The sequence below is a fragment of the Oncorhynchus tshawytscha genome, linkage group LG13 (genome assembly GCF_018296145.1).
Source record: "Oncorhynchus tshawytscha isolate Ot180627B linkage group LG13, Otsh_v2.0, whole genome shotgun sequence".
Taxonomy (NCBI): domain Eukaryota; kingdom Metazoa; phylum Chordata; class Actinopteri; order Salmoniformes; family Salmonidae; genus Oncorhynchus; species Oncorhynchus tshawytscha.
The window spans coordinates 93,651,099-93,664,335 of NC_056441.1; the positions used below are offsets into that span (position 1 = coordinate 93,651,099).

A 13,237-nucleotide genomic window follows, 5' to 3' on the forward strand; every position below is an offset into this window, starting at 1 on the left:
TGGAGGCCATATACAGGGTGTGACGGTACAGAGTCAATGTGGAGGCTATATACAGGGTATTACAGTACAGAGTCAATGTGGAGGCTATATACAGGGGTTACCGGTACAGAGTCAATGTGGAGGCTATATACAGGGGTTACCGGTACAGAGTCAATGTGGAGGCTTTATACAGGGGTTACGGTACAGAGTCAATGTGGAGACTATATACAGGGGGTACCAGTACAGAGTCAATGTGGAGGCTATATACAGGGGGTACCGGTACAGAGTCAATGTGCAGGGGTACCAAAAAAATAAATAAATGAACTTAGAAAATAGAAAAAACATCAGTCACCTTTTGCATTCCCTAAGAACATGCAGACATTCCCTAAGAAGGTGCAGACATTCCCTAAGAAGATGCAGACATTCCCTAAGAAGATGCAGACATTCCCTAAGAAGATGCAGACATTCCCTAAGAAGATGCAGACATTCCCTAAGAAGATGCAGACATTCCCTAAGAAGATGTAGACATTCCCTAAGAAGATGCAGACATTTCCTAAGAAGATGCAGACATTCCCTAAGAAGATGCAGACATTCCCTAAGAAGATGCAGACATTCCCTAAGAAGGTGCAGACACTAGAGCTGCTAAATCAAGTTAACACAGGCTAGTTGAGGTAATCTGTACATGTAGGTTGGGACGAAGTGACTATGCATAGTAACAAACAAACAGTGAGTAGTAGCAGTGTACAAGGGGGTCAATGTAAATTGTCCGGTGGTGATTTTATTAATTGTTCAGCAGTCTTATGGCTTGGGGGTAGAAGCTGTTAAGGAGCCTTTTGGTCCTGGACTTGGTGCTCGCCGTGCGGTAGCAGAGAAAACAGTCTATAACTTGGGTGACTGGAGTCTCTGACAATTTTATGGGCTTTCCTCTGACACGGCCTTTTATATAGGTCCTGGATTTCAGGAAGCTCGGCCCCGTACACACTACCATCTGTACCACCTTACGGTGAAATGCCGAGCAGTTGCTATACCATGCAGTGATGCAACCGGTCAGCATGCTCTCGATGGTGCAGCTGTAGAACCTTTTGAGAATCTCAGGACCCCATGCCAAATCTTTTCAGTCTCCTGTGGGGCAATAGGTTTTGTCGTGCCCTCTTCAAAACTGCCTTGGTGTACTTGGACCATGTTAGTTTGTTGGTGATGTGGACACCAAGGAACTTGAAGCTCTCAACCTGCTCCACTGCAGCCCCATCGATGAGAATGGGGGACATGCTCGGTTCTCTTTTTCCTGTAGTCCACAATCATCTCCTTTGTCTTGATCACATTGAGGGAGAGGTTGTTGTCCACGCACCACATGGCCAGGTCTCTGACCTCCTCCCTATAGGCTGCCTCATCATTGAGGGAGAGGTTGTTGTCTACGCACCACATGGCCAGGTCTCTGACCTCCTCCCTATAGGCTGCCTCATCGTTGTAGGAGAGGTTATTGTCTACGCACCACATGGCCAGGTCTCTGACCTCCTCCCTATAGGCTGCCTCATCGTTGAGGGAGAGGTTGTTGTCTACGCACCACACGGCCAGGTCTCTGACCTCCTCCCTATAGGCTGCCTCATCATTGAGGGAGAGGTTGTTGTCTACGCACCACATGGCCAGGTCTCTGACCTCCTCCCTATAGGCTGCCTCATCGTTGTAGGAGAGGTTATTGTCCACGCACCACATGGCCAGGTCTCTGACCTCCTCCCTATAGGCTGCCTCATCGTTGTAGGAGAGGTTGTTGTCCACGCACCACATGGCCAGGTCTCTGACCTCCTCCCTATAGGCTGCCTCATCGTTGTAGGAGAGGTTGTTGTCCACGCACCACATGGCCAGGTCTCTGACCTCCTCCCTATAGGCTGCCTCATCATTGAGGGAGAGGTTGTTGTCCACGCACCACATGGCCAGGTCTCTGACCTCCTCCCTATAGGCTGCCTCATCGGTGAGGGAGAGGTTGTTGTCCACGCACCACATGGCCAGGTCTCTGACCTCCTCCCTATAGGCTGCCTCATCGTTGTAGGAGAGGTTATTGTCCACGCACCACATGGCCAGGTCTCTGACCTCCTCCCTATAGGCTGCCTCATCGTTGTAGGAGAGGTTGTTGTCCACGCACCACATGGCCAGGTCTCTGACCTCCTCCCTATAGGCTGCCTCATCGTTGTAGGAGAGGTTGTTGTCCACGCACCACATGGCCAGGTCTCTGACCTCCTCCCTATAGGCTGCCTCATCGTTGTAGGAGAGGTTGTTGTCCACGCACAACATGGCCAGGTCTCTGACCTCCTCCCTTATGGCTGTCTCGTCGTTGTTGGTGATCAGGCCTACCACTGTTGTGCCATCGGCAAACTTAATGATGGTGTTGGAGTCGTGCCTGGCCGTGCAGTCATGACTGAACAGGGAGTATAGGAGGGGACTGAGCACACACCCCTTATGGGCCCCCTTGTTGATGATCAGTGTGGTGGATGTGTTGTTACCTTCTCTTACCACCTGGGGGCGGCCCGTCAGGAAGTCCAGGATCCAGTTGCAGAGCGAGGTGTTTAGTTCTAGGGTCCTTAGCTTATTGATGAGCTTTGTGGGCACTATGGTGTTGAACGCTGAGCTGTAGTCAATGAACAGCATTCTCAAATAGGTGTTCCTTTTGTCCAGGTGGGAAAGGGCAGTGTGGAGTGCAATAGAGATTGCGTCATCTGTGGATCTGTTGGGGCAGTATGCTGATTGGAGTGGGTCTAGGGTTTCTGGGATGATGGTGTTGATGTGAGACATGACCAGCATTTCAAAGCACTTCATGACAACAGATATTAGTTTGTACAATGATTCTCTACACTATATTTGCTTGTTTTGTTTCACAGACTGAAATTCAAATTTTATCAACCAGAAAATGGCAGAGCAATTTCTGCATAGTTCATCTTTAACATTGATTAATTATATCCTTAATGAACAGGAGGGCTGGCCCAGGACTGGGGGAGGACATCCAGGAGAATGGAAGGAGGGAGCCAACACAGTCAACCCTAACAGCCCACAGCAGAGACAGTCAGCCCTAACAGCAGAGACAGTCAGCCCTAACAGCCCACAGCAGAGACAGTCAGCCCTAACAGCAGAGACAGTCAGCCCTAACAGCAGAGACAGTCAACCCTAACAGCAGAGACAGTCAACCCTAACAGCAGAGACAGTCAGCCCTAACAGCAGAGACAGTCAGCCCTAACAGCCCATAGCAGAGACAGTCAGCCCTAACAGCAGAGACAGTCAGCCCTAACAGCAGAGACAGTCAGCCCTAACAGCAGAGACAGTCAGCCCTAACAGCAGAGACAGTCAACCCAGCAGAACAGTCAACCCACAGCAGACAGTCAGCCCTAACAGCAGATACAGTCAACCCTAACAGCAGAGAAAGTCAGCCCTAACAGCAGAGACAGTCAGCCCTAACAGCAGAGACAGTCAACCCTAACAGCCCACAGCAGAGACAGTCAGCCCTAACAGCAGAGACAGTCAACCCTAACAGCAGAGACAGTCAGCCCTAACAGCAGAGACAGTCAGCCCTAACAACAGAGACAGTCAGCCCTAACAACAGAGACAGTCAGCCCTAACAGCCCACAGCAGAGACAGTCAGCCCAGCAGAGACAGTCAGCCCTAACAGAGACAGTCAGCCCTAACAGCAGAGACAGTCAGCCCTAACAGCAGAGACAGTCAGCCCTAACAGCAGAGACAGTCAGCCCTAACAGCAGAGACAGTCAGCCCTAACAACAGAGACAGTCAGCCCTAACAGCAGAGACAGTCAGCCCTAACAACAGAGACAGTCAGCCCTAACAACAGAGACAGTCAGCCCTAAAAGCAGACCAGTTTGTGCTGTTCTGTGAAGGGAGTAGAACACAACATTCAGTTTCTTGGCAATTTCTCACATGGAACAGCTTTCCTTTCTCAGAACAAGAATAGACTGATGAGTTTCAGAAGAAAGGTATTTGTTTCTGGCCATTTTGAGCCTGTAATCGAACCCACAAATGCTGATGCTCCAGATACGCAACTAGTCTAAAGAAGGCCAGTTTTATTGCTTCTTTAATCAGGACAACAGTTTTCAGCTGTGCTAACATAATTGCAAAAGGGTTTTCTAATGATCAATTAGCCTTTTAAAATGATGAACTTGGATTAGCTAACACAACGTGCCATTGGAACTCAGGAGTGATGGCTTTTCTTTCAAAAACAAGGACATTTCTAAGTGACCCCAACCTTTTGAACAGTATTCTCATTCAAATCAAATCAAATGTATTTATATAGCCCTTCGTACATCAGCTGATATCTCAAAGTGCTGTACAGAAACCCAGCCTAAAACCCCAAACAGCAAACTCCCTAGAAAGGCCAAAACCTAGGAAGAAACCTAGAGAGGAACCAGGCTATGTGGGGAGGCCAGTCCTCTTCTGGCTGTGCCTGGTGGAGATTATAACAGAACATGGCCAAGATGTTCAAATGTTCATAAATGACCAGCATGGTCGTATAATAATAAGGCAGAACAGTTGAAACTTCACCCCTTTAGATGTGTATGTGTATGAGGTAGTTGTTGGGAATTGTTAGATTACTTGATATATATTACTGCACTGTCGGAACTAGAAGCACAGGCATTTCACTACACTCACATTAACATCTGCTAACCATGTGTATGTGACCTATTACATTTCATTTGACTGCTTTAAGCAGAGGTTCCCACAGCATGCATGTAGACGCTGTGAGCGGGTCTCTAGCACGCTCACACACACACACACACACACACACACACGCACGCACGCACGCACGCACACACGACACACACACACACACACAGTCACAGACACAGACACACGCGCACACACGCACACACACACACACACACACAGACACACAGACACACAGACACACACACACACACACACACACACACAGACACACACACACACACACACACACACACACACACACACACACACACACACACACACACACACACTCCCACACCCACACTCCCACACCCACACCCAGTTCTGGTGCCTGGCCATATACTGTGATCTAGAAGCCTGGCTAGAGTATAGTAGGCCTCCTGCCCCGCCCCCAACACCAGAGACCACAGAAATAGAACCACTAGAATGGGTATCCCTGATCAAGTCCATCACATCATAATGGGTGGACTAGTGGACATGCTAGTGATGATGTTTTCTATGGTAGTGGCACCCCAGAGAGCTGCCAGCCTGCTACGCTGTTACATCCAGGAAGTGAACTGAGTCTGTATGTTGACCCGTTGCACTATGGGGTGAGGGTAAGTGACAGGAAGTCACACACAGAAACACCCTGACCACCTTACCGTGCGCTCTCAGTCTTCCTGCTCATGCACTGATGCAGTAGAAGATAGTCCTGCGGTGCGCTGTTGGACAGGGAGCCCCCTGCAGGAAGAGGACCACACTCCCTTGTTAAACTTTGTGTTAAACGCCTCAATGATTTTAAATGCATTGTGTCCACATGTTTAAATGTGATATTATTATTATTAATTTGATTTTATTACAACCGGATCAAAACCATGGTTACCGTGGTGACTGTGCGACCCACCGTGACGGACCGGGACGTCGAAGGTGAACAGGACGGGCTGGGAAGAGTGGACGGGAGCGGACGACTTACGCTCTCTGGTCAGTGGGGTCAGGGAACTGGAACTGGACAGGTCTGCTGCCAGGGAACGGCCCATATGAGCTGTAGAGGACCGGCCGTCTGTCGGGGACAGGAGAAAACAACGATCATGTCAAATCCCACAGCTAGTTGATTTGGCAAAGTATTATTATTGTTGAGGATCTAGCATCTGTTGGGGAGGAGAGGAGAGGAGAGGGGTAGGGAGGAGATGGATAGGGAGGAGAGGGGAGGAGAGGGGTAGGGAGATGGATAGGGAGGAGAGGGGGAGATGAATAGGAAGGGAGGGATAGGGAGGAGAGGGGTAGGGAGGAGATGGATAGGGAGGAGAGGGGAGGAGAGGGGTAGGGAGATGGATAGGGAGGAGAGGGGAGGAGAGGGGTAGGGAGATGGATAGGAGGAGAGGGGGAGGAGATGAATAGGAAGGGGAGGAATAGGGAGGAGAGGGGAGGGAGATGAATAGGAAGGAGGGATAGAGGATAGGGAGGGAGATGAGGGGGGAGGGATAGGGAGGGAGGGGGAGATGAATAGGAAGGGGAGGGATAGGGGGAGAGGGGGAGATGAATAGGAAGGGGAGGGATAGGGAGGAGGGGGGAGAGGGAGGGAGATGAATAGGATGGGGAGGGATAGGGAGGAGAGGGGAGGGAGATGAATAGGAAGGGGAGGGATAGGGAGGAGAGGGGGAGAGGGGAGGGAGATGAATAGGAAGGAGGGATAGGGAGGAGATGGGAGGGAGATGAATAGGAAGGGGAGGGATAGGGAGGAGAGGGGGAGAGGGGATGGAGATGAATAGGAAGGGAGGGATAGGGAGGAGAGGGGGAGAGGGGAGGGAGATGAATAGGAAGGGGAGGGATAGGGAGGAGAGGGGGAGAGGGGAGGGAGATGAATAGGAAGGGGAGGGATAGGGAGGAGAGGGGGAGAGGGGAGGGAGATGAATAGGAAGGAGGGATAGGGAGGAGAGGGGAGGGGGATGAATATGAAGGAGGGATAGGGAGGAGAGGGGAGGGAGATGAATAGGAAGGGGAGGGATAGGGAGGAGAGGGGAGGGAGATGAATATGAAGGGGAGGAGAGGGAGGAGAGGGGAGGGAGATGAATAGGAAGGAGGGATAGGGAGGAGAGGGGAGGGAGATGAATAGGAAGGAGGGATAGGGAGGAGAGGGGGAGAGGGGAGGGAGATGAATAGGAAGGGGAGGGATAGGGAGGAGAGGGGAGGGAGATGAATAGGAAGGGGGGAGAGGGAGGAGAGGGAGGGAGATGAATAGGAAGGAGGGATAGGGAGGAGAGGAGGGAGATGAATAGGAAGGAGGGATAGGGAGGAGAGGGGGGAGAGGGAGGGAGATGAATAGGAAGGGGAGGGATAGGGAGGAGAGGGGGAGATGAATAGGAAGGGGAGGGATAGGGAGGAGAGGGGAGGGAGATTAATTGGAAGAAGGAGGGATAGGGAGGAGATGGGAGGGAGATGAATAGGAAGGAGGGATAGGGAGGAGAGGGGGAGAGGGGATGGAGATGAATAGGAAGGGGAGGGATAGGGGGAGAGGGGGAGGGGAGGGAGATGAATAGGAAGGGGAGGGAGGATAGGGGGGGAGGGAGGAGATGAATAGGAAGGGGAGGGATAGGGAGGAGAGGGGGGAGGGGAGGGAGATGAATAGGAAGGAGGGATAGGGAGGAGAGGGAGGGAGATGAATATGAAGGGGAGGGATAGGGAGAGGGGAGGGAGATGAATAGGAAGGGGAGGAGAGGGAGGAGAGGGGAGGGAGATGAATAGGAAGGGGAGGGATAGGAGGAGAGGGGAGGGAGATGAATAGGAAGGGGGATAGGGAGGAGAGGGGAGGAGATGGAAGGAGGGATAGGGAGGAGAGGGAGGGAGATGAATAGGAAGGGGAGGGATAGGGAGGAGAGGGGAGGGATGGAGATGAATAGGAAGGAGGGAGGGAGAGGGAGGAGAGGGGGGAGATGAATAGGAAGGAGGGATAGGGAGGAGAGGGGGAGAGGGGAGGGAGATGAATAGGAAGGAGGGATAGGGAGGAGAGGGTGGAGAGGGGAGGGAGATGAATAGGAAGGAGGATAGAGGAGAGGGGAGGAGATGAATATGAAGGAGGACAGGGAGGAGAGGGGAGGAGATGAATAGGAAGGGGAGAGAGGGAGGAGAGGGGAGGAGATGAATAGGAAGGAGGAGAGGGAGAGAGGGGAGGGAGATGAATAGGAAGGAGAGGGATAGGGAGGAGAGGGGGGAGATGAATAGGAAGGAGGGATAGGGAGGGAGGGAGGGGAGAGGGGAGGGAGATGAATAGGAAGGGGAGGGATAGGGAGGAGAGGGGGAGATGAATAGGAAGGAGGGATAGGGAGGAGAGGGGAGGAGATGAATGGAAGGGGAGGGATAGGGAGGAGATGGGAGGGAGATGAATAGGAAGGAGGGATAGGGAGGAGAGGGGGAGAGGGATGGAGATGAATAGGAAGGAGGGATAGGGAGGAGAGGGGGGGAGATGAATAGGAAGGGAGGGATAGGGAGGAGAGGGGGGAGATGAATAGGAAGGAGGAGAGGGAGGAGAGGGAGGGAGATGAATAGGAAGGAGGGATAGGGAGGAGAGGGGAGGGAGATGAATAGGAAGGGGAGGGATAGGGAGGAGAGGGAGGAGAGGGAGGGAGATGAATAGGAAGGGGAGGGATAGGGAGGAGAGGGGGAGATGAATAGGAAGGGAGGGATAGGGAGGGAGGGGAGGGGAGGGAGATGAATTGGAAGGAGGGATAGGAGGAGAGAGGAGGGAGATGAATAGGAAGGGGAGGGATAGGGAGGAGAGGGGGAGAGGGAGGGAGATGAATAGGAAGGGAGGGATAGGGAGGAGAGGAGGGGGAGGAGATTAATAGGAAGGAGGGATAGGAGGAGAGGAGAGGGAGGGAGAGGAATAGGAAGGGGAGGGATAGGGAGGAGAGGTGGAGGAGGGAGATGAATAGGAAGGAGGGATAGGGATGAGAGGGAGGAGATGAATATGGGAGGGATAGGGAGGAGAGGGAGGAGATGAATAGGAAGGAGGAGAGGGAGGAGAGGGGAGGAGATGAATAGGAAGGGGAGGGAGAGGGGGAGAGGGGGGAGATGAATAGGAAGGGAGGGATAGGAGGAGAGGGGAGGGAGATGAATAGGAAGGGGAGGGATAGGGAGGAGAGGGGGAGAGGGAGGGAGATGAATAGGAAGGAGGGATATGGAGGAGAGGGGAGATGAATAGGAAGGAGGGATAGGAGGAGAGAGGGAGGAGATGAATTGAAGGAGGGATAGGGAGGAGATGGGAGGGAGATGAATAGGAAGGGGAGGGATAGGGAGGAGAGGGGGAGAGGGATGGAGATGAATAGGAAGGAGGGATAGGGAGGAGAGGGGAGGAGATGAATAGGAAGGAGGGATATGGAGGAGAGGGGAGGGAGATGAATAGGAAGGAGGGATAGGGAGGAGAGGGGAGGAGATGAATGGAAGGAGGGATAGGGAGGAGAGGGAGGGAGATGAATAGGGGAGGGATAGGGAGGAGAGGGGGGGATGGAGATGAATAGGAAGGGGAGGGATAGGGAGGAGAGGGGGAGAGGGAGGGAGATTAATAGGAAGGAGGGATAGGGAGGAGAGGGGAGAGAGGGAGGGAGATGAATAGGAAGGAGGATAGGGAGGAGAGGGGAGAGAGGAGGGAGATGAATAGGAAGGGGAGGGATAGGGAGGAGAGGGAGGGAGATGAATATGAAGGGGAGGGATAGGGAGGAGAGGGAGGGAGATGAATAGGAAGGAGGAGAGGGAGGAGAGGGGAGGGAGATGAATAGGAGGAGGGAGGGAGGGGAGGGAGATGAATAGGAAGGGGAGGGATAGGGAGGAGAGGGAGGGAGATGAATAGGAAGGGGAGGGATATGGAGGAGAGGGGGAGATGAATAGGAAGGGGAGGGATAGGGAGGAGAGGGGAGGGAGATGAATTGGAAGGAGGGATAGGGAGGAGATGGGAGGGAGATGAATAGGAAGGGGAGGGATAGGGAGGAGAGGGGGGAGGGGATGGAGATGAATAGGAAGGGGAGGGATAGGGAGGAGAGGGGGGAGGGGGGAGATGAATAGGAAGGGGAGGGATAGGGAGGAGAGGAGAGGGGAGGAGATGAATAGGAAGGAGGATAGAGAGGAGAGGAGAGGGAGGGAGATGAATAGGAAGGAGGGATAGGGAGGAGAGGGGAGGGAGATGAATAGGAAGGAGGGATAGGGAGGAGGGGAGGGAGGAGATGAATAGGAAGGGAGGGATAGGGAGGAGAGGGGGAGAGGGGAGGGAGATGAATAGGAAGGAGGGATAGGGAGGAGAGGGGGAGAGGGGAGGGAGATGAATAGGAAGGAGGGATAGGGAGGAGAGGGAGAGGAGGGAGAGGAATAGGAAGGGGAGGGATAGGGAGAGAGAGAGGGAGGGAGATGAATAGGAAGGGAGGGATAGGGAGGGGGAGAGGGGAGGGAGATGAATATGAAGGGGAGGGATAGGAGGAGAGGGGAGGGAGATGAATAGGAAGGAGGAGAGGGAGGAAAGGGGGAGATTAATTGGAAGGGGAGGGATAGGGAGGAGGGGAGGAAGATGAATGGGGAGGAGGGAGGGAGGGGGGGAGGGGAGGGAGATGAATAGGAAGGGGAGGGATAGGGAGGAGAGGGGGAGAGGGGATGGAGATGAATAGGAAGGAGGGATAGGGAGGAGAGGGGGAGATGAATAGGAAGGGGAGGGATAGGGAGGAGAGGGGGAGAGGGAGGAGATGAATAGGAAGGGGAGGGATAGGGAGGAGATGGGAGGGAGATGAATAGGAAGGAGGATAGGAGGAGAGGGGGAGAGGGGAGGGAGATGAATAGGAAGGAGGGATAGGGAGGAGAGGGAGGGAGATGAATATCAAGGGGAGGGATAGGAGGAGAGGGGAGGGAGATGAATAGGAAGGAGGGATAGGGAGGAGAGGGGGGAGAGGGAGGGAGATGAATTGGAAGGGGAGGGATAGGGAGGAGAGGGGAGATGAATAGGAAGGAGGGATAGGGAGGAGAGGGGGAGAGGGGATGGAGATGAATAGGAAGGGAGGGATAGGGAGGAGAGGGGAGGGAGATGAATAGGAAGGGGAGGGAGGGAGGAGAGGGGAGGGAGATGAATAGGAAGGGGAGGGATAGGGAGGAGAGGGGGAGAGGGGAGGGAGATGAATAGGAAGGGGAGGGATAGGAGGAGAGGGGGAGAGGGGAGGGAGATGAATAGGAAGGAGGGATAGGGAGGAGAGGGGAGGGAGATGAATATGAAGGGGAGGGATGGGGAGGAGAGGGAGGGATGAATAGGAAGGGAGGAGAGGGAGGAGAGGGAGGGAGATGAATAGGAAGGGGAGGGATAGGGAGGAGAGGGGAGAGAGGGGGGAGATGAATAGGAAGGGGAGGGATAGGAGGAGAGGGGGAGAGGGGAGGGAGATGAATAGGAAGGAGGGATAGGGAGGGAGGAGAGAGGAGGAGAGGAAAGGAAGGGGGATAGGGAGGAGAGGGTGGAGAGGAAGAGGGGGAGATGAATAGGAAGGAGGGATAGGGAGGAGAGGGGAGGGAGATGAATATGAAGGGAGGGATAGGGAGGAGAGGGGAGGAGATGAATAGGAAGGGGAGAGGGAGGAGAGGGGAGGGAGATGAATAGGAAGGGGAGGGATAGGGAGGAGAGGGGGAAAGGGGAGGGAGATAAATTGGAAGGAGGGATAGGGAGGAGAGGGGAGGAAGATGAATGGGGAGGGGAGGGAGGAGGGGGAGGAGGGAGATGAATAGGAAGGAGGGATAGGGAGGAGAGGGGGAGATGAATAGGAAGGGGAGGGATAGGGAGGAGAGGGGGAGATGAATAGGAAGGGGAGGGATAGGGAGGAGAGGGGGAGAGGGGAGGGAGATGAATAGGAAGGGGAGGGATAGGGAGGAGATGGGAGGGAGATGAATAGGAAGGGGAGGGATAGGGAGGAGAGGGGGAGAGGGGAGGGAGATGAATAGGAAGGGGAGGGATAGGGAGGAGAGGGGGGAGAGGGGATGGAGATGAATAGGAAGGGGAGGGATAGGGAGGAGAGGGGAGGGAGATGAATATGAAGGGGAGGGATAGGGAGGAGAGGGGAGGGAGATGAATAGGAAGGGACGGATAGGGGAGGAGAGGAAGATGAATGGGAGGGAGGGAGGAGGGGGAGGGAGATGAATAGGAAGGGGAGGGATAGGGAGGAGAGGGGGGGAGAGGGGGAGATGAATAGGAAGGAGGGAGGGAGATGAATAGGAAGGGGAGGGAGGAGAGGGGAGGGAGATGAATAGGAAGGAGGGATAGGGAGGAGAGGGGGAGAGGGGAGGGATAGGAATAGGAAGGGGAGGGATAGGGAGGAGAGGGTGGAGAGGGGAGGGAGATGAATAGGAAGGGGAGGGATAGGGAGGAGAGGGAGGGAGATGAATATGGAGGGGAGGGATAGGGAGGAGAGGGAGGGAGATGAATAGGAAGGGGAGGAGAGGGAGGAGAGGGGAGGGAGATGAATAGGAAGGGGAGGGAGAGGGGGAGAGGGGAGGGAGATGAATAGGAAGGGGAGGGATAGGGAGGAGAGGAGAGGGAGATGAATAGGAAGGGGAGGGATAGGGAGGAGAGGAGAGGGGATGGAGATGAATAGGAAGGGGAGGGATAGGGAGGAGAGGAGAGGGAGATGAATAGGAAGGGGAGGGATAGGGAGGAGAGGAGAGGGAGATGAATAGGAAGGGGAGGGATAGGGAGGAGAGGAGAGGGGATGGAGATGAATAGGAAGGGGAGGGATAGGGAGGAGAGGGGGAGAGGGGAGGGAGATTAATAGGAAGGGGAGGGATAGGGAGGAGAGGGGGAGAGGGGAGGGAGATGAATTGGAAGGGGACGGATAGGGAGGAGAGGAAGATGAATGGGGAGCGGAGGGAGGGAGGGAGGGAGGGGAGGAGATGAATAGGAAGGGGAGGGATAGGGAGGAGAGGGGGAGAGGGGAGGGAGATGAATAGGAAGGGGAGGGGAGGGAGATGAATAGGAAGGGGAGGGAGGAGAGGGAGGGAGATGAATAGGAAGGGGAGGGATAGGGAGGAGAGGGGGAGAGGGGAGGGATAGGAATAGGAAGGGGAGGGATAGGGAGGAGAGGGTGGAGAGGGGAGGGAGATGAATAGGAAGGGAGGGATAGGGAGGAGAGGGGAGGGGAGATGAATATGAAAGGAGGGATAGGGAGGAGAGGGGAGGGAGATGAATAGGAAGGGGAGGAGAGGGAGGAGAGGGGAGGGAGATGAATAGGAAGGGGAGGAGAGGGGGAGAGGGAGGGAGATGAATAGGAAGGGGAGGGATAGGAGGAGAGGAGAGGGAGATGAATAGGAAGGGGAGGGATAGGGAGGAGAGGAGAGGGATGGAGATGAATAGGAAGGGGAGGGATAGGGAGGAGAGGAGAGGGAGATGAATAGGAAGGGAGGGATAGGGAGGAGAGGAGAGGGAGATGAATAGGAAGGAGGGATAGGGAGGAGAGGAGAGGGGATGGAGATGAATAGGAAGGGGAGGGATAGGGAGGAGAGGGGGGAGAGGGGAGGGAGATGAATAGGAAGGGGAGGGGAGGGAGATGAATAGGAAGGGGAGGGAG

At 54.2% G+C, this 13,237-nt stretch overlaps 1 protein-coding gene across 2 annotated transcripts in view; it reads right to left on the bottom strand.

Annotated features, from left to right (window-relative positions):
* LOC112235605 (GRB2-associated-binding protein 2) overlaps positions 1–13,237 on the bottom strand; it is a 173,404-nt gene that overhangs the window by 27,566 nt on the left and 132,601 nt on the right. The window contains exons 3-4 of one of the 2 annotated variants that reach the window (XM_042296545.1): positions 5,566–5,721; positions 5,324–5,402 (exon numbers count right to left, since the gene is read on the bottom strand). In XM_042296545.1, coding sequence (XP_042152479.1) covers positions 5,324–5,402; positions 5,566–5,721 — 235 coding nt within the window. Of the gene's footprint in view, positions 1–5,323; positions 5,403–5,544; positions 5,722–13,237 lie in introns of both variants that reach the window. The other variant, XM_042296544.1, reaches the window with a different exon arrangement.